Source organism: Leopardus geoffroyi, chromosome D4, assembly GCF_018350155.1.
Source record: "Leopardus geoffroyi isolate Oge1 chromosome D4, O.geoffroyi_Oge1_pat1.0, whole genome shotgun sequence".
Classification (NCBI taxonomy): Eukaryota; Metazoa; Chordata; class Mammalia; order Carnivora; family Felidae; genus Leopardus; species Leopardus geoffroyi.
The window spans coordinates 81,161,802-81,182,697 of record NC_059342.1 but is presented as its reverse complement, the minus strand read 5'-3'; the positions used below and the strand labels follow the sequence as shown (position 1 = coordinate 81,182,697).

Here is a 20,896-nt window from a genome sequence, read left to right as displayed (position 1 = left end):
ATGTCCTACACACGTGTTACTCTGTGACTTGCTGTGTTTACTTATCAGCATCGTGAGGACAGCTTTCTGTATCTGTAGGTCCAGATCTAGACATTATTTCTATGGCCTGAGTGTTATTCCAGTTTGGGGCCGTACCATACTTTTTATAACCAATCCCCCGATGATGGAGACGTAAGTTATTTTCATGTTCCCACATTTCAGCAGTGCTGCCCGGTGTGTGTGTGTGTGTGTGTGTGTCCATGTACCAATATTTCTGCGGGGTAGATTTCTAGAAATAAAGTCCCTGGGACAAAGGATAGGCGATTTTTAAAGTTTGATAGCCAGTGCCAAATTTCATGAGGGTGTTTTGGAGCCAGCTGCTGCTGGTACAAGATAAGTAATTTCTGGACTTTCAGACTTTATAAACCAATAAAATGTAAAAAGAAAAAAAAAAGGTGGACATAACAAAGAAAGTAGCCAACATTTTATTTTTTCATGTGAGGACGTTATAAAAAAATCAGGTACCAACGATTCGCTGGAACCATGTGAAATTGACATTTTCTTATGTCAAAATAGTCTAATAGCTGCCTAATATTTGACTTCATACTGAGATTGATTTCATAAAACAATGGACACCCACGCTCACACGTTCACACGTGCAACTCTGCTTACTTTTCTCGTTTCACCCATCAGATGGCTGCACACTCACTTAATCTCATGTCTAGGAATCGCTGGTGGAGAATCGTTGACCAGGGCCCCTCCCACCGCCACCACCAGCATCTGGCTTTGCTGTCGCTGGGAGTGACATTGTGGTCATGTGAAGAGCAACATGGTGGGGAGGAAATGGAGATGAAGTGGTGCATATTCCTGTCCTTGACCTTTGGCTCTGGTTATAAGCTCCAGTGAAAGAGGTGCTGAGAGGCAGAAGCTGATGGATCCGGGTGAGAGGGCCTGTGTGACACTTGCCACAAGCAGGGCACTAGAAGCCACAGGTGAGACAGGCTCTCCTCTGACCCCCAGTCTACCCACCCCCCTGCCACGTCTCCATGGAACCTAGCTCCATTCAAGGGCTGGAAGCTTAGGGAGTATGAAGAATGAGCCCTCTTCCCATGGATAGTGCTCAGATGGCAGCCCAGCTTGGAAGGAAGGACGTTCCAGTGGGAGTGGACCCTTGGGAGTCTGTGAGGAGAGGAAGATGTCTTCTCGAGGACCCTGGCCCTGTTCATGGACGCTCAGGAGACCCTCCCAGGGAACGGTCAGGAATGCCTGAGCGATCTGCTGGGAAAGGCAACAGCAGAGCGGGCCTCCAGGTCTGTTACTGGGCAGGTTGGGGGCTACTGAGGCAGTGAAAGACTTACCAGTTTATTTGGAAGTCCTGCCTGAGCCTACGTTCCTTGAAGCCATGGACTGTATCTTCACAGTATTTACTACATGAAATCCAATGGATGCGACTGTGTCCCAATAAAGCTTTGTTTACAAAAACAGATGGCAAGCTGGTTTGGACCCAAGGACCATAGTTTATCAACTCCTGCCCTCTACTATAGGACAAAGAAGCAAAACAGCCTCTCTCCCGATCAGATACTACATAAGCCGCCTCGCCATAAGCTGTTTCACCTTTTTGAGCCTCGGCTTCCCCAAACATGAAGTGGGGATAATAGTCGCTACCTTCGGGATTGTTGTGAGAGTCGAAGGAGGTAGTGTGTACAGAGCGTCCAGCCGAGCACCGGCGGGTAGATGGCGTCGAGGGTCGAGAACTGCTCGTTTTCACCAAGCACGGATGCTAGATCCAGAGCCCCACCACCCAGCTCCCTTCCCCAGGCCTGTCCGGGGAACAATATGAAAGAGCAGGAGGCAAGGTTTCCAAAGGCTGGCGGAATGAGATCCTTGGGACTTTGATTTGATTTCAACACAAGCACTGGGCAGAGACATAATGTCCCTGGTCCTCCTTATACATAGCCTTCAGGTGTCAGTTCAGTAGCGTCCTGGCTCTATGACATCCATCACAAGCAGCTTACAGCTTCCAAAAACACAGTCCTAGACAGATGTTGAGCCTGTCTGGGGATTAGAAATATCCTTTTCCATTAAGCATAAATTAACTTAATCACCAGGTATGAAAGATACGCAACACAAACAGCATTCCCTGAAGCTTTCATTAAAATTAAAATTCTATTTAAAATTTAGCTTGTATTTTCTAGGACTTGAACCCCTTCAAAGAGATAATATCTGCTGTAAATTTTTACACTGACAGAGTGGCAGAGATGAATATGCCGGGGACAGTGATGTACTATGTAATTTAACTCTGCCTCCTGGCCTTCTTTTCGCCAACGGATGGATCTGTACATCTTAAAGAAATAATTAGTCTCGGTAAGATCTGGTCTTTGACCATTTTCAGAAGCAGTCAGAGTGATGTAGAAAAATGAAACTCTGAGTCGAGATCACTAAGAGCGAGGCGCTTCAAGTCTTGTTGTTCGGATCCATGCTGCGGAAAGTGCTCTTAGGATAAACAGAAAGGAGGGGCATTGACAGATGAATTGCCAGGAGACCTCTGAACAGAACCCTCCTTGGCTTGGCCTGTTTGCTGGGGTTGGAACCGGTGAGTGGAGGAGGGGGTACAGCCGGGGGGGCTCCCTGCGTCCCTTATCAAACTGTGCAGGAGAGACCGCCTGGGGGAACGTGCCCCGCCTGGGGGACAGCGTGACGCCGTGGAAAGAGCATTGAAGTCAGACAAAGCTGGCTTCGGATCTGGTTCTTTTTTTTTCTGACTCTGATCTTGGGCGAGTCTCATAATTTCTCCAAGCTTCGGGTTTCTAATCTGTGAAGTGAGAAAAATAATGCCTGCTTCCGGGGATCATCGTGAGGGTTAGAGATAATCTCGGTGCTTAGAACCCCTGACATTCTAGGTGCTTACTGAATGCTTAGTATTATTTATTCATTTAGGAAACCGTTGTTGAACATCTGCCGTGTGTCAGAGTCTAGACTAAGTGCTGACGATGCAGAAAGTCAGAGAACACAGCCCCCCCCCCCCACAAGATGCTCAAAGATAGGGGATTGAGCCGTATAAAGAAGAAAATCACAATATAGGGTGACATGTCTGAAGTGGAATCCTGAACATGGTTCAGAGCTGATGCAGAGCAGGAGCGGTGTGCCCTGTAGGAAGTGACATCTGTTGGGTTTTAATGACATAGAGAGGCTCGCATGGTATATGGGCAGAGAAGGGCATTCTGAGCAGCAGGGACAGCTCATACAAAGGCAGAGAGGCGTGCAGAGACATTTTGTATTGGGAGGATTATCAACACGGAGGTACTATTAGGTGGGGAGGAGGGGCGGGGGGGAGTCCTAAGGATGGAGTGTCTCTTCAGGTGGGCGCACCCCCTGAAGACCTGGGTTTGAAGTGTTCCAGATGATTCCTCAGCTTGGCCACAGCGGCCCAGTGGCCACCACATGGTGCCAGTCGCCCCGTCAAGGTGCTCAGGACACCCGGACCAGAAGGCAGCTCTTCCAAAAGGAAGTCCCACTCTTGAGTTGAATGGGTTGCAGGTTTGAGAGGAAGCAGGTCCTAGAGTGGCAAATGTCCTGGATGAGGAGGTCCACACAGCCGGGGGCCCAGTCCCCACATACGGCCCCACGCGAGCTCCCTGGGAGCAGGGGGCACTAGGTGTTTCTCTCCCCTGAGTCCCGGGTGCAGGGCCTGTCACAGAGTAGAAAGTTGTAAATATTTGTCGAATAAATGCTCAGATGCCTCATCTGGCCATCTTCACCCTGTTTCCCTCACGGCGCCGCTGTGAGGACCAGGGACAAAACGGGGGTGGATGTACTTGGCAAGGTCTCAGGCTTTATTAAAATATAGGTGCATGGTCATATACAGCTGTGCACCCATTAGCACGTGCACCACAGTTGACCCACCCATTAAAAAAATATACCTGCAGGATTCCTACTCGCTCTCTCATTTAACAAAAAGCCACCATATGCCTTTTAAAATGATGAGGAAATGCAAACTGCATGGTTATATTTGGTGACTCGCCTTTTTTTTTTTTTTTAAGTATCGCAAAGTTGACTTAGTAGTCAAAACAGTAATTATATTTGAGACGATCAAAGATATCCCGGTTCTTTCCCGTGCAATCTAAAAAATGTAAATTTACAGGGGAAAAAAATTGAAATCGTACCTATCTACAAAGCAAGCATTATCTCAAAAAAAAAAAAATTGTTTTCCCAAACATCTCCAGCTGTCTTGACAGCTCAAAACATCACTTGCTCCCAAGCCCACAGCCCTTTGTTTTAGTGATAAATGTGTTCTAAAGAAAACCGCTGCTCTACAGAGCTGGAATTGGTGTTTGGTTTGAAGCTGTAATGAGGCACCACTGTTTTCCAAACTGTTACGCTCAGCTGACAAGGAAACTGTGAAGGAACTGGAAAGTTTCTAAAGGGCTGCACAAAAAGCGGGGACGTTTACTGCACTGGCAGAAAGAGAGGCAACTATAATGGGGGTTAGCATCTGAAATCGAGCCATTGGATGCTCACTGCTGCTCGGTGACATGCTTTGGCCCAAGTAATGACTAAATAATATATATATTATATATACACACATATATAATATATATATTATATTTATAATATATAATTATATATAATTAATATATAATTAATATTATACATTAAATATATAATTATTTATATATTATAGAATTCATTACATATTATATATTATATAATATATACTATATTAATATATATCATATTAATATAATATATATAAAATATGTAATATAATTAATATTATACATTAAATATATAATTATTTATATATTATAGAATTCATTACATATTATATATTATATAATATATACTATATTAATATATATCATATTAATATAATATATATAAAATATGTAATATAATTAATATTATACATTAAATATATAATTATTTATATATTATAGAATTCATTACATATTATATATTATATAATATATACTATATTAATATATATCATATTAATATAATATATATAAAATATGTAATATAATTAATATTATACATTAAATATATAATTATTTATATATTATAGAATTCATTACATATAATAATTTATAATTGTATAGAATATTATTATATATAATATTATAATGACATTTGTTGTTCCAACCCTGCACACTCTATCATGTGGACAAAGTAGCTCTCCCCTTATTGGCCTCAGTTGCCTTATCTGCACTCTGAGATAATAATTTCTGCCCTGCTTACCTTACCACCTTGCTTGGAGGGTCCAGAGAGGTAATGGGACTGTTGAGCTGCAGGAAGGATTGTCACAGTGACCGTAGCAGTCCTCCCGACCCCAGGACCCGACATGCCCCAGCCCCCTCTCTCCACTAGCCCAGAATATCTCCGGGATTCAGAGTCCTCCTGGGTCCTGCTTTGCGGAGCTGCCCCAAATGCCCTCACCTGGCATTTCCCTAAAGCCCTAGGAGGCAGGGTCAAGAGAAGCCAGCTGCAGCTCAAGCTCTCTGCTCTTGCTGGGCAGTTCCAGGCAAGTCCTTGCCCCACACTGAGCCTCGTTTTCTTGGGCCTAAGGGGAGACTTTGGCCCAAGTGATTCCTGAAGTCCCTTCCAACAGAAAACACGGAGCCCAGCCCATGAGCACTCATTTGCCTCAAGCTGGTCCTATGGGTCTGGGGCTATTGGGCACCCCTGGGGAGTTGGAGTCCTTGGTTTTCTAAATGGTCTGTGTTTAACCCTTTAAACACCCAACCCTTTCAGTCTTGCTGGGTATCTTGGCTTCTCAAATACATTTCAGTGAATTTGGCTTTTTAATTGAATGATGATTCTGCAAACTGGTTTTAAATTGTTCTGCGATGTATCGGTGCCCCGGAAGAGCTCTGAAGGGTTTTTCTACTTCCTCCTCTGCCTTCAGGCTGTCACTTCCTACACTGCACATTGCATGGCTGTGGCATCCTGTGGCGTCCCTTCTATTTGCTGGCTGTACTGTGCTATGTGATGGTCTGAAGATGAGCTCACCAAGTTGTCAGCATTGTGTGTAGAGTAAGAGTATATAGGGGTAAGAGCGATGCCGCAAGAGGCTGGCCTCACTCACAGACATAAATTTCAGGGCATGAACTTTGGGATCTGCATTTGAGCTTCTCTGAGAGAGAGGGCTTCTCTCTCGCCTCCTAGTTCTTAGTAGTGTTTTAAACAGAGAGAGGAAGTGCTTGGGTGTCTGGGTTTGGACAGGGGAGAGATTTCTCGACTACATGGTTTTTGCATGAGAATTACCACATCAGTCTTTACCCTAAATCTCTCCTCTCTTGCTGCAAACACATGCCCTAGGCTCCGTCCCCATTTCTTGAGTTCCAGAATTATGCCCTTCCTGCCAGACTCTTGTTTGTTCACGCATGCCGTGTCCTCTGCATGAGATCCAGGAATAATTCTCTCTCTCTCTCTATCTCTTCCCCTCTCTCCCTGCCACCTGAAGGCTCTACCCAAGGCTTTCATCTCTTGGCTACCTCATGGAAGCCTTGGAAGTGGCCCTGAACCCTCCGGGGAGCAGAGAGCTGCTCTGTCCCTGTGCCCGCCTCATGCTTCACATGTATGCCACACTCAGTGACCTGTCTGTGTGGGTGATGCTTCTGCCAAATTGAACTCCTCTGTGCTAAGACTGCCTTTGGATTGCCAGTACCCAGTGCAATGCCTGGCACATAGTAGGGACTCGATTAGGGTTGGAAGAATGAATACACAAACAAATGAATGAATAAGTTGACTCCCTTTTTTGGCTTAATAACGTCATTCTCAAAATGTACGGATTGAAATCTTAACCCCTGGTGACTCAAAATGTGACCTAATTTGGAGATGGGGTCTTTATAGAGATAATCAAGTTAAAATGAGGTCATTAGGGTGGGCCTTAATCCTATAGGACCGCTGTCCTCACAAGGAGAGGAAATTTGGACACAGGGCCACACAGAGAGGGGACAGTGTGGAGACCCAGGGAGAACACGGCCACCTACGTACCAAGGGGACGGGCCTGGAGCCCCAGCCGAGGACAAGCAACACGTCTGCATGTCTATTCCCCATAATAGGTGCTCCGACTAGAAGAAATCTGTGACTGGATGGACACACAAATGTAGAGATAAGTAGAGACAACCACCATTGAAATGAAAAACGACTTCATTAGTTACTTCAATATTTTATGAATGTTCAGTGCAGCACTGTCAAAATGGGAGATGGGTCTCTCTTCATTGCTCACGAAACACCAGCACGTGGTGGGATCTTTCACAAGTAGTAATTAATTACTCTGTGTGGTGAGCTGGGCAGGCAGTCTCCAACCTGGAGACAAGGCAGTCTGCAGGCGGGTCAGTCCTGATGGCTGGGTTGGCAATGCTCTTAGCTGGGGATTGTCCCCTGCCCCACACTCTCTTTCTTCCTCCCTCCCTCCCTTCCTCCTTCTCTTTCTTTTTCTTTCTTTCTTTCTTTCTTTCTTTCTTTCTTTCTTTCTTTCTTTCTATTTTTGAGAGAGAGAGAGTTCATGTGCATGCGCGAGTTGGGGGGGATGGGAAGAAAGCGAGAGAGAGAGAGAATCCCAAGCAGGCTCCATGCTCAGCTCAGAGCCCTATGTGGGGCTCGATCCCAAGACCCTGGGATCACAACCTGAGCCTGAAATCAGGAGTCAGGCCCTCAAACGACTGAGCCACCCAGGCGCCCCAACACCTCACACACTCTAGAAGAGAGAAACAAAGGATCTGCTTAACTGTCAGAACCTGAAGGAGCCATAAGGTCGCCTCCTCCAACCTTTTCATGTTACAGTTGGGAAAATGGAGGTTGTTAGAGGGAATGGAATTCTCTGGGTCTTGTGGCTACTGTGGGAGAATCTGGGACTGGAATCCAAGTCACCTGACAGCTGGTCTCACCAGAATTCTCTTTTCTCTTAAGCAATGCACCTGCCTTATGTTTGGGTGCTAGATGTCTGTGCCTCACCTGCATGGACAGCCCTGTTCTTCGTACTCCCACTTTTCTTCCTTCCTTCTGTAGCACATAGGTATCATCATCCCTATTTTACAGATGAAAACGCTGATCCCCAGAAAGGTTAAGCATTTTGTTAAGGTGGTAGGACCAAGAACCAGCAGCCCAGGAATTTTATTCCTGGCTGTCTTACTCCCAATCTTCCCACCCCTCTGTGCTTTTTCTTAATCAATCTTTACCCTTAGGCCTTAGACATTTTTCTCCCAATTATATATAACATATTTTAAAATATCCATTTGGTTAGAAGTAATAGATTTTTCATGGCCAACCAGCTTCTAGGTAAGACTTCCTAGAGAAATTTGTAGTAAGATTTAGCAGATTTCAAAGGGCTTGCCCATCCTTAAAGTTTGCTACCACATGGAAATAGTGAGCGGATGTTCTAGACACAGTGTGGTGATTGTTTGGAAGAATCTTGAATGATCTGCAGACAACTGACTGAAGGTGGTGGTCTTTGATGAATGTAGGACCAGACTATCTCTTAGTCTATCCCGGTTTTGCACATGTCCTCTCCCTCATCCGTGGATAACCTTTTAGTAGGACCACGGCAACCAACCTCCACTGTTATTTCCCCTTGAGCTCTGGGAAGGCAGAAGGAGCTTCCTCTCCCTCTCTGGATTCCATCACCTAACACCATCCTACTACCTGGGAGGTAATCCATAAATATCTGTGAAATAATGAATGGGGTCTTCCCTCGTTTTGGAACCACAGACATTTTTTTTTCTGGTATTTTTTTCTTGTTTTCTGACTACTGCTCTGTGGACAGCCTCCGAGCTGGCAATGGACCTCCTTCCGTTTCTTCTTTCGGATTCATCCTATGCACCAGATTCCGAACAAGGCAGAAACCACATGCTCCCTGGCAAATTGAAAATGGATCCTCATCCTGTTTATGCACACCTATTGTATGTTGGTCTTTCTGCTACGTCTTGGGACTCACACTAGGTTGTTCCTTCTAGGAGCTCCCAGCCGATGGGCAAGTTGAACAAATAACTCAAATATGATGAAGACCATAGCAAGTGTTAAATGAGGCACTAGCGATGAGCTATGGGAGGAAGGGTAGTTAATTTTTCCTGGAGAAATCATGGGAGGGTTCACAGAGAAGACAGATATTTCAAAAAAAAAATTATTACATAAATGAATTCTGAGCAGCTCATCCCAAGTTCACATTCTACATAAGAAACTCAAAAATAGAGTTCGCTGTTTCCAATTCTGGCTGTTTAGGGTGCTGACTCAGATTCAGATTCATAGCTGTGAGAAGAAGAATCTAAAAAATAATTAGAGATACAAATCTCAATGACTATTTCTTATTAGTAGGAAAGAAACTGTGGGTCACTTGAAAATATTGCTTAATCTCATTACTTCTAGTTCCACACACTCCTATGTGAAATATTTTTAAACCCATATTTGTGTTGAAATTAATGGAAAAATGTGTCACCCTATTTTATCGTGATTTCAGTAGTTAAGTTCATGGCAACCAAAAGATTATAGATAGAAAAGCTTTGAACTGGTGACTATGATTTCATTCTCTAGCAATTTAGAAGGTCATGGACTAAAGCAAGATTATAGAACAAGGGCCTTAAAAATGTTAATTCCTGTTGACTGAGAAATTTCACTTCTGGGAATTTATACCAAAGATATAATCCAAAATTATGAGAGAGATGTATTGTCTAAATATGTATATCCAAGTAGTGAAAAATCAGAAACAATTGAAATAGCCATTAGCTTGAGGGAAGTCACTCGGTCATGAAAGATTTCTATAAGGGGCGCCTGGGTGGCTCAGCTGGTTAAGCATCCAACTTCAGCTCAGGTCCTGATCTCACGATTCATGAGTTCGAGCTCCGTGTCAGGCTCTGTGTTAACAGCTCGGAGCCTGGAACCTGCTTCAGATTCTGTGACTCCCTCTCTCTCTCTGCCCCTCCCTTGCTCATGCTCTGTCTCTTTCTCTCTCTCAAGATAAACATTAAAAAAAAAAAAAAAAGATTTCCATAAATAATTTTGGTGACATGACAGATATGTGCTTATAACACAACGCCAAATAAAAATTAGGCCACAAAATTTTGTGTATAGTATGATTTCAACTATATGACAAAATTATGTGCATAGGAGTAGAAGGGAATTTACCAGAATATTAACAGTGATCGTTTCTGATAGTGAGATGATGTTTGAGAGTTGTGTGATCTCACCTATGTTTTTATATTTGTGTGTGTATATACATTTGTGTGTATCAGGAAATGTGATATTACAGCATTAAAACCAGCAATGTTAGAGGGGACCGCTGGGTAGGAATGGACAGCACAGGCCAGCACATTCTGAGGTTTGAGGGCTTGGGCAACATGACACAGAACAGTCGCAGAGCTCTTCGGAGTGAAAGAGCGTGACCAGCCACAGCTTGGACTCGCCTGGGTCCATAGCTGCCACGATGGCAGGAGGAGCATCGGAGGCCAGGTGCCAGTCAACACGTCAACTAGTTGCTGGTGGCCTCATGGTTTCATGAGCTCAGGTCATTCACAGCTGGACCCAGACAGCACAAAGTGGCCGGAAGAATGGCACCTGCCGTCTTGGAAGAAGAGGCAACAGGCGAGGACTTGGCACGGGCAGGGGTAATGGTCAGGGTGTTGTCCTAGTGGGAAACTCCTAGAATACCAAACGGGCACTGAGGCAGGAACCCCATTGGGTGGAATTGACCATCTCCATAAGGGGTTGGTAGCTGCTAGAATCTGAGTTTCCTCTTAGGCATGAGGATTCCAGGCTTAGAGCAGAAAGAACGATGCCGGGGTAAAGACCATTGAGCTTCCACCTGCTGGGCTGGGACTGGCCCCAGGTGTGGACGGTACTGAGCCGGTTGGCAGAGGGTCAGGGCTCTGCGGGTCTCCAGCTGCGAGGGGCTGGCTGGTGTCGCTCCAGATGAACCGTATACTAAATGCGTAATAATGTATAAAAGACAAGACGTTGTCCATGTCCCTTTGGCGATCATTATTAAACATGGGAACATTTTTAGTTGCTAGTACTTTCTTCAAAGAGAAAATGCTGTTTCCAAAGATGGCTCTGTCAGGAATGTGGGAATCCGAGCCGTTTATGTTTCATTTTCATACACAGTGTGTGAAGCCAAGTCGGCCTGTATATTTAACCCACGTTATATTTGGTATCCCTGAGCTGTGCTGGGAAAACCAGCAAGCCCCTAGCTGTAAAATGACAGGATAAATATTACTCCGTTCAAAGCACAGAAGAAAAAATACACCTCAGTATTTTCTTTAAATACTTTACATTTATCTGATACTCTCTATTACACCAGTGCATTTGTTCTATGTGACAGATTTATGAAGTGTAGACACGGCCAGCCCAGAGAGGTGGGGGACTGCCCTGTGTCAGCCACTGTTTAAACCTAGGGTGTGTGTGTGTGTGCATGCGTGTGTGTAAAGTGAATGCTTTGAAATGACTTATAAAAAATATGTATATATAATCTCATATGTATATATATGTATACTTATGCTTATATAAAATATCACAATCTTTACAACAACTTGCAAGAGAGATATTGTCCTCATTTAAAGGATGAGAAAACAAAGGATCAGACAAGCCAAGTGACTTGCCCAATGTCCCCCAGCATCCAGGAGGCAGAGTTGGGATTTGAACCCAAGCTGGATGCCTCGGCCTCTTCCAGAAGGTCAGAGGAGGGGCTCCCCCCTCCTGCCGCACTGGGGCCTGTGCGGTCATCCTTGCTCGTCCCCCTGGCTGAAGTTCAGGCGTCTGCTGATTTCCTTCCGCATACCTTTCAGTGCAGCCACAACATTTCTGTTCCTACATCTGAGAAGCGTGAGTCACTCCTGTTGGGAATAATTAGAACAAGAGGGTCTAGGCAGTGAGCAAGGAAGGGAGAGAAGGAAAGGCAGAACAGAGGAGGGTGAGTGAGCTAGGGAGCTGAGGGGGCAGCGCCTGGGGCTTCAGAACTGACCTCCCCCATTTGTCAAGAGGAGAGCGGGTCCCAGGGGGAGGTGGGCCGATGGGGTGGCGGCTCCTCCAGGAGTCAGGAAGCAGGGCTGAGGCCCCCAGCACTAGCAGGGGTGGATGTTAGGAAATACCTCTGGATCTGAGCCCCTAATGGAAAGTGGGAACGTTCCAAGCCGTGCACACTCACAGCATCCTGTGGCTCTGGCAGGATCCAGAAGGTAGAGTCAACAGCTCCTGGTTATTAGGTTAGAGATGACCGAACCTTCAGATGGTGGAACACACACACACACACACACACACACACGTGCACACACACACACGCGCACCCACGCATGCAGAAATAAGGCTCAAGGTGAACGTTGTCTGCAGCAAAGCAAAACATACTCTAGACATCTTGTTCACACTGCGAGGGAGGAAGATCCTGGAAAATATCAAGGGACCAAGTGTGACAACTTACCGTTCCTAAATTTGAGAGAGATAAGATAAAGATAAGATATAGTCTTTCATTCTCTGCCTTTATTGTTGCATGTCGGTCTGAACGTAACATTTTGGAAACGGGCTTTAATCAGGTCGTTCCTGCCCTTCGTCACACAGCGTCTTCTCAGTCACGAATCCCCTTCCTGGCGGCTTTTTGAACAAAAAGGTTTTCTGTAGCTATGTCTCGGCACTTACCGCATCGTAATGGAACTCTCTTTCTCTAGGTGTCTCCCTGCGCCAGTTGGCAGCCCGTGCAGGCAGGGGCACTGTCTTACTCGTCTCACATCCCCTCTGCCCCGTGCTCGACACGTAGGAAGGGCCACACGTTTATCTTGCCCGCTTATCACGCTCGGTGCCAACTGAGAGACGCCTGTGCCCTCGGGCTTTGTTCCAACCATTTGAGGAAATGTGGAACCCGGCTTCTCACGGCCCCCTCCCCTCCGGGGTGTTTGTGGTGTCCAGGCCCTTTGCAGGCCCCGCCGGAGGCATCCTGAGCATCTCTCAGCTGCCCTGTAGAAGTTACTTGCGTTTGTCTTGTGCCCACCAGTTTACAAACAGTAGTTCATTATGCTTTCTGATTTCAGCTTTCCAGATATCTATACGGACAGAAAACACAGATTCCCTCCGCTTTCTGACAGAATGCCTTCATCACAGCTTCCCATAGTCAGGTACTGGCCAGTGGAGTCGACGTAGCTAAACTCGTCTACATCTCCTACACCTGTGGCTACGCCTCTCGGTTTCTGTGCCTCGAAAATTCCTAGAGTGTGGTCCGGCGGGCACGGGCAGACGAACGGGGTCGCAGAAGCAGAGATGTAGTTAGAACTGACCCCGATTCGCCCTTAGTGTGTGGGAAGCAACACGGCAGAGTTGGTGGGCGGTGGGGAGACAGGTTTCAGCAGCAGAAAGGCTTGGTAGGAATTCCCGTCCAACCCTTTGTCTGCTGTGCGACTTTGGACAAATTACTTATCTTCTCTGAGCCTCAGGTTCCTGATCTGTGAAATGGAGATAGTGGTGCCCAACTCACAGGATCACTGTGGGAGTTAGAAGTGATTTGGGGGGGGGGGGGAATGTGATCACAGCTGTGGTAAATCTCACATACTGTATGCGCGCACACAACGAAAAAGAGAAACGGAAAGACAGATGAAATCCTGGAAAGAAAACTCCAGTATGTTAGCAGTGGCTGAAGGTGGATGGTGAAACAAAGGGTGAATTTTATCCCCTTTTTCTGCTTTTTTGGTATCTTTAAATATTTTTTTCCATGAACCTATATTGACTTGATAATTAGGAAAATAGAAAATAAAGAAGTGTAAAATAGGAAAAGAGAAATAATATGCATTAAGTACCAGGCATAAGTTGGCACTCGGTAAATGGTAGCTATTTTTACTAATTAGTCATTATGCCTAATAATAATAATTAGGCATAATGATTTCCTCTGGGACCAGGGGTTGTGAATTAGTCTGTTGGAGGCGGCTGATGACTCCCTCTAAGTGAGAGGGAGTTCTGGGTTCACTTCCAACCAGGCCACCCCTCCCTTGCCTCCCTGATCCTTCTGCCAATGCCTGAGTGCCAGACCCCCCACCCTGCTCCCGCTTCTTCCCCCCCAAAAGCAGTCTGAGCAAAGGTCCTGTGCCCCTAGAAAGGGAAGCACACTTTCGGGCAGGCAGAGGTGTTCTCCGTGGAGGAGCTGTCCAAGGAGAGTGGTGGTGGTCAGGGCGGGACATCACCATCCCTTCACTGGTGGCGGCCAGTTGTCTAGGGGGATAGAGTGAGAGGGTCAATAGTCCCTTCTATTTCTTCTGTTTGGAGAGCAGACAAGGTCCCTGGGACAAGAGTTTCCCAACACCTAAAACTGACTCGATGCTGCTAGTTGGCAGGTCACAGAAGTTAAACGTGTCCCCTTTCTTCACTCATGGCACAGTGAGAATACTGGTCTCACTGGGTCAGCCCAAGTGAGAGTTTTAGACTAACCTGCCAAATTCCTCAGGGTCCCCACAGTTTTAACCAGACAGAATTAAACTTCTGCCAAAAAGAAAGAGAAAATGAGGTCCCGAACTAGCTGCGTAGCCGTGAGCAAGTCAGAAGACCTCTCTAAACCTGTGTCCTAGGTGTAAAATGAGAGATCAGCACCGCTGGTCCCTGGAATCCCTGGACGTTCTCAATTCCGTGACATGCTGGTGATAAACACAGTTGGTTCTGAGAAGAGAGCGGACTCAGAGGTTTTCTCTGCTCAGCGGGCAAGCTGCCAAAATGGGATGGCTGGGACAGGGAAGGACAGGAATTCTCTCTGGGGCTGACACTTAATCGGTGTGGCCCCCAGAGGTGACAAACGATGGCAGGACATCAGCTGGTGTCTTCTAGAACAGTGAAAACAGGAGGTCCTCCGCCAGTGCATGCGAACCCTCCATTACGTCAGCGTCGGGTGTGAAATGCCTGCCCAATGCCGGGCACGGTGGCAGATGTCACACAGACCACACGCCGTGTCCACCCCTTGGTGCCCTGCAGGATCAGCTTTGCCATCGCTCCACAGGGGAGGCAGCTGAGACTCAAGAGCTTGGCTCCCTTTCTCCCTTGACATTTTCTGTGCCTGGACAGCATGCTCAGCGCCCCGAGAATCTGAGAGCGAACAAGATGACCCAGCCCCCGTGGAACCGGCAGTTTAGAAACAGCTACAGACAAGCACATGGGCAGTCATAGTACAGTATGGAAAAGTCTTCAGAAAAGAGAGAAAAGTAGTGTTGTGAAGCACGGTGAAAGGGTCACCCACACCCGCAGAAGGGCAGCGCATGGTGGGGGCAGGCAGAGGCCACAGCACGTGCAAAAGCCCCAGGGTGGGTATACGGCGGAAGGACCTGGAGAGCTTTGTGGTCTGGCTGGAGTTCACATGGGGATGTGGAAGGACAGGGGCTGGAGGGGACAGAGCCGGCACGTGAAAGGACTTGACTGGGCCAGTGACCCTGCAGGCAGAGGGGAGTCAGTCATTCATGCATTCACGCACTTGGCCAATATTCAGTGAGGGCCTACTGTGTGCCGGGACTGAGGAGCCAGTGGTGAACAGAACCATCACAAATGTCTGCCTTTGTGAAACTCACATTCTCTATTGGGGTTGGGGGTGGTAAGAGGGCAGGAGACGGACATCAGCGAAGTAAACGAGTAAAATCTATGCTCTGATGAATGGCAGCATGGCTGTGGTGAAGAACGGAGCAAGGCGGGCACTCAGAGGCTGGTGAGGAGTGGGCGTCACAGCTGTAAGCAGAGCGGCCAGGGGAGGTCTGTCGGGGAAGGGGACGTTTCCACAAGCACTGGAAGGAAGTGAGTGGGAGAGTCAGGGACGGGTTCAGGGCCGCGGGGTGACATGGTCAGGTCTGCCAGTTGGCTATGATATGGAAGATGTGTTGGAAGGGGAAGCTGGAAGCAGGCAGACTCGTGATGGGGCTGTTGAAATTCAGGTGACCCACCATTGAAGTGACAGGTGATGGCAGCTTAGATTCTGGGGAGCAGCAGTGGAGATGGAGAGAAGTGGGTGGACCGAGGTGACAGAGGAACAAGACTGGGCTACTTGTGGGGTTTGGGAGTTACTCTCTTCTGTCTGGTTTCTGACCCAGGCACTGTGTGGGTGCTAAATATCTTCTCTGAGTCGCGAGCAAAGCTGGCGGCTCAGTTTTGGGAGCAGAAATTGATGAGCTCAAAAGCGTTTTGTCCAAGGGCACCCATGTTCATACCTGCACTGCTCACAACAGCCAGCAGGTGGCAGCAGCCCAAGTGACCATGCAGGGACGGAAGACGGGGTAGACAAGATGTATATGCACACAAAGGAATATTATTCAGCCTTTAAAAGGAAGGAGGTTCTGACACCTGCCACAGCGTGGATGAACTTTGAGGACATTGTGCTACGTGAAATAAACCGGACACAAAAGGACAAATACTATATGGTTCCACTTACTCACAGGAGGTTCCTAAAGTGGTCAAATTCATAGAGACAGGAAGTAGAATGATGGTTGCCGGGGCTGGGGATGCGGGGAATGGGGAGTTCATGTATAACAGACACAGAGTTTCTGTCTGGGAACGTGGAAAAGTTCTGGACGTGGATGGTGGTGAGTGTTGCACAACAGTATGAATGTACTTAATAGCCCTGAACGGTACCCTTAAAAAATGACTAAAACGGCAAAGTTTATGTTATGTCTGCTTTATGAAAATGTTTTACAATTTGTTTTAAGTAATTTACTCGAAGTCACATGACTATCAAGTCCAGCCCAGCCCCAGAGGCCCTCTTGTATTCCTGCCTCTTATTCTGAGGTCTCCCCGCCTCTCACTCTTCCCTGGGTTCCAGACTGGCTGGGATCCCCTGGCAAAGTGACTTGGCATCTCTGGGCCTATTTTTCCTCACCTGCAAGGTGGAGATGACCCTTCGTGGGGTTGCTGTGAGAATTAGATGGGTTCACACCCATCACTTGCCTGGCACCGAGTAAATTATCATTATACATCATTGCATAGCATTGCTCTTTCTTACGTCAGAACTCCCTGACTTTGGTAAAACAGCACAGACCTAACTAGAATCCATGCCCTAGCGCTTGTGGGCTCTGTGGCTTTGGGCAAGCCACTTGTAAAGTGGGCCCAATAATTTCTACCTGGCAGAGATGAGGGCAAGACTAAATAGGAGCTGTGTTCAGGGTCCCCAGGGCAGGGCCTGGATGCCACGGTCCCTGATAAACAGCGGCTGATCCTGTACGGACACAAGAGCATAGTTACGCAGGGAACAAATCAACCCAGTGACGCGACAAGTAAATTTCGCATTCTTCTCTACTTCCGCACCGTTTTATAGGCAGATACAGCTCTCCCTTCTGGTAGTTGAGGTGTCTGTAGAATCCTGAAATTACACCTTTGTGTTGGCTTCAGGAACGGGTCTGCATCTGATTTGTTTTACAAAGGACATCTCTTCAGCCAAGTCTGAATAACAGTTATGGAGCTCCTGCTTGGCCCGGTCCCAAGCTGCTGCTGCTGCCAGAGAGTCAGAAATGAGACAGACAGCGGCCCTGTCTGCACAGAGCTGATTGATATTAGCCGAAAGAAGTGGCAAGGATTTTGTCACAGCAAACTGCACTGGGAAATGGGAAACCTGGACTCTTCCTGACCTGTAAAGCCAGGAAACCTTGGACAAACCACTCCCTGTCGCCAGAGCTCGGTCCGTGTCTACATACGGGAGGAGGACCACCCCCCGTCCCTGTGACTTGTAGCTCTTTCCTTTCTAACTGCATTGGTTGTGTTGCCCCGTCTCTCTCTCTCTCTCTCTCTCTCTCTCTCTCTCTCTGGAAGCAGTCTGCGGGGCATAGGGTGTTCAGGGGAAGCTGGACAAGAGTCGCCGCCTTCTGTGCTATACAGACCTGGCCTTGGGGGCTTAGCGGTCAGGCAGGAGGGGCTTGACCCCATGGCACGCTGGGACTCCAGCCTCAAGATGGTGAGAAGAGGGAGGACACTGGGGCCATGCAGAGCCCGGAATGCAGAGACCTGGAGTAGGTTCTGGAGGCCAAGGCTAAAGCAGACTAATGGGAATGGGGCATGGCTCGCTCCAGACCCCCGCTGTGGGCTGGCGCTGCCTGGGTACCCCCACATCATTCAGGCCTGACTCCCAAGGCGCACAGCAGCCAGGACAGGAAGAGGTGGCCTGTGAGGGCAGGTGCGTTCTGGCCTTCATCTGCCCACTCAAGGGGCGGGAGCCCCTCTCCTCGGATCAGACTCCTACCCCAAGGGCAAAGGAGGAGAGGACAAGCTGCTTGGAGGATCTCGCGAATCCTCATTTCCCCTTTGCCTGTGGGGCAACAGGGAAAGCGTCCCTGCGCCTCCCTGACTGCTGGTCTGCCTTCTGCCGCTCCGTCTATCTCATGCCAAGGCACGGTCTGCTCATTTCACATGGGATGCCACACCCGTGCGTTCTTATCTTGGGCCGGAAGTGAGTCAAATCCAGCAAAGCTGCGTTCGGGTCCCGGGGATCATCGGTCTGTGCGCCGGCATAGCGTTTCCTCGTCAAACACTCGGTAGCCAACGCAAGTCAATTAACGTGAGGAAGAAAAATTGCACGTTATCATTCAACTACTGCTGCATCCATATGCATGAGGCCGAGGGACCTGACTCCCTTGCAGAATTAAGATAACCTTTAGAGGGACGCATTTCTGAGAACTCCCTACCCACTCCCCCTGCCTGCTCCCCAAGCGCTCCCCTACTAGCCAGAGCAAATGTTGCTTCCGATCTGTGGCCGCCAAGGAAACGGCCCGGGCTGCCCACATGCCGTCCAAGTTCTTGAAGAGTTTGATGGGCTCCTGCCACTTAAGAAATTGGTCACATTTAGAAATATTCAGCTTCAGTGAACATGTCACTGCTGCGTATAGGAAAAACATACTATTATCTCTAGAGCTTGCCTGAAACAACAGGCTTGTTCCCGAAACAGATGTTTTGTGAAATCCACCGTGACAGGCTCATCAGAGCTGGAGAAGGGCCAGCACTTAGTTACCAGCCTTGCAAGGACACAGACATCCCTGCTGGCTTCTCGTTCATCCTCCACACCTGGGCTCCGAGGAGATCCTCCCCGTGGTTCTTCCTTCTGGCTCTTGGGTTCTGAAGTTAAAACATTTTACAAGCTTGATACTCTAGACAGAATTCAGTCAGCCAGGTGTGTCCTGGGGAGAAGTTTTCCAAGGTAATGACTCAGGATATCTTAATTTGGTTCCACTAACATTTATTGAGGGCCTACTGTGTACCCGCGACCGTTCTGGCTGCTCTCAGTCACATTATCTTGCGGTTACTGGTGGGGTTGCCCATTTCAGAAACAAAGACCTTGGGTTGGTGTCCCAGGGCTGCCGAAACAACTCACCTGTTGGCCTCAAGCAACAGACAGGCGTTCTCTCGTGTTCTGAGGCTGAACAGCGTCAGCCGGGCCGCGCTCCCACCCTCCCGAGGCACCCCCCCCCCCGGGGCGACTCGCCCTCACCCCTGCCAGCTTGTGGTGGCTCCCCGCCTTTGCTGGCCTGTGGCCGTGTCACTCCAATCTCTGCCTCATCTTCACACAGCCTCTTCTCCGCGTGTGTCTGTGTCAGATCTTGTCCCGCCTTTCTCTTCTCAGGACACCTGTCCCTAGATTGAGGGCCTACTCGAAACCCGGGATAGTCTCCTCTCGAGAGCCTTAATTTGATTACACCTGTAAAGACCTTTTCCAGATGAAATCACATTGCCAGGTTCTGGGGGTTAGGGCCACTATTCAGCAAGCTACAGACCTCTAGGTATTTTCTGGTTGTTTCGCCAAAGTCACACAATGAGAAAGCGTCGCAGCGGGAGGTAAACCTGGGCTAGCTGGCTCTGAGCTCAGACCCTCGGTCAGGTCCTCACCCCTCAGACTCTGCGGTGCAAAACGTGGGCAACAGGCCCTGCTCTTAAGAAACTACAGCTACATGGGAAGGAGCTTTGCGTGTTGGTTATGAATGAGGCTCTTGTGTCCAGCCGATCCTTATGACCTTGGGCAAATTATGTCACTGCACTCATGTCTCAGAGGAAAATGCCTTATGCCGAGAATGGGAATCATATTAAGAATAATAATAGCCTCACACGGCTGTGGTGAGGATCAGATGAGAGAAGGCGCTTAGCCCACAGGCATGGAGTCAGCAAGATCCCAGACGCCCTGACCCCGCAGCCTCTGCGGTTAAGCACCGTGCTCCCTGCTCCCACTCCCCAGAAGCTTTGAATCAGAGCCTCTGAATAGAAAACGGATTGTGTACAGGTCCCCAGGAACCCAGGTGAGGAAGATGGAGAAGCCAAAGCTGACTTTGGGGTTTTGAGCTTGGCTCACTTAGCGGAAGGAGCTGCCAAAAACAGCACGGGTGGAAATGGCAAGAAGCAGGTTTGTTGGGGGGCCGGGGAACAAATCGTGCTCAGCTTGGATGCAAGCGGGACACCTGGGTGGATTTCACTGGCAAGTGCTGGACTTGGAAGGTGACTTTTAAAAGCGCCCCAGAGCTTAAGAGTAAGGGAAAGAACTGAATCTGTTTGGCAAATTCAAGCGCTATCACAGATTAAGCTTCTCAGGGGGCAGAGAGCAAGCGAGCAAAGACGAAGTGAAAGTGTCGGTACTCACTGCTTCGTGGCCACAGCACTCAGCACTCAATTTTCTCACCTGTAAAATGGGCACATGCTTGTTTCTTCCCAAGCGGTTGCTCTGGTGACAATAGATGCCAGATGGGAAATTACTCCATACGTTAGGGGTTGAACCACAGCTAGCGGCAGTAGGTACCGGCATCAGCCACCTTTTCCCAGACACCGAGTCTGGCAGGAGAGGCGCCCGGGGGTCTCCCCGTCTCTGCGTCATGGCTGAAGAAGCAAGAACTGTTCATTCACCAGGTTGGAACGGGCCTTCTGCCGGGCTCCACGTCTATCCATGATCACCAAAGGAACTACAGCAACAACTTGAATTTCCCCGTTCCCTGGGCAACGGGTACACTTCTGCCAGGGT

General features: G+C 48.1%; 1 protein-coding gene and 1 long non-coding RNA gene across 13 annotated transcripts in view; one reads left to right on the top strand and one right to left on the bottom strand.

The window, feature by feature from the left end:
• Nucleotides 1-20,896, top strand: part of TTLL11 (tubulin tyrosine ligase like 11) — a 245,516-nt gene that overhangs the window by 164,306 nt on the left and 60,314 nt on the right. For 8 of the 12 annotated variants that reach the window (XM_045469126.1, XM_045469135.1, XM_045469128.1 and 5 more), the window contains one exon: nucleotides 12,990-13,073. The exons of 3 other annotated variants lie outside the window; for them this stretch is intronic. In XM_045469126.1, the coding sequence (XP_045325082.1) occupies nucleotides 12,990-13,073 (84 nt within the window). Of the gene's footprint in view, nucleotides 1-704; nucleotides 1,028-12,989; nucleotides 13,074-20,896 lie in introns of those variants that run through there. One more of the 12 variants, XM_045469136.1, reaches the window with a different exon arrangement.
• Nucleotides 11,450-15,230, bottom strand: LOC123593387. The gene is made up of 3 exons (XR_006710296.1): nucleotides 14,374-15,230; nucleotides 12,060-12,162; nucleotides 11,450-11,804 (listed from the first exon to the last, which is right to left on the bottom strand). It is a non-coding gene; the product is annotated as an uncharacterized LOC123593387 (long non-coding RNA).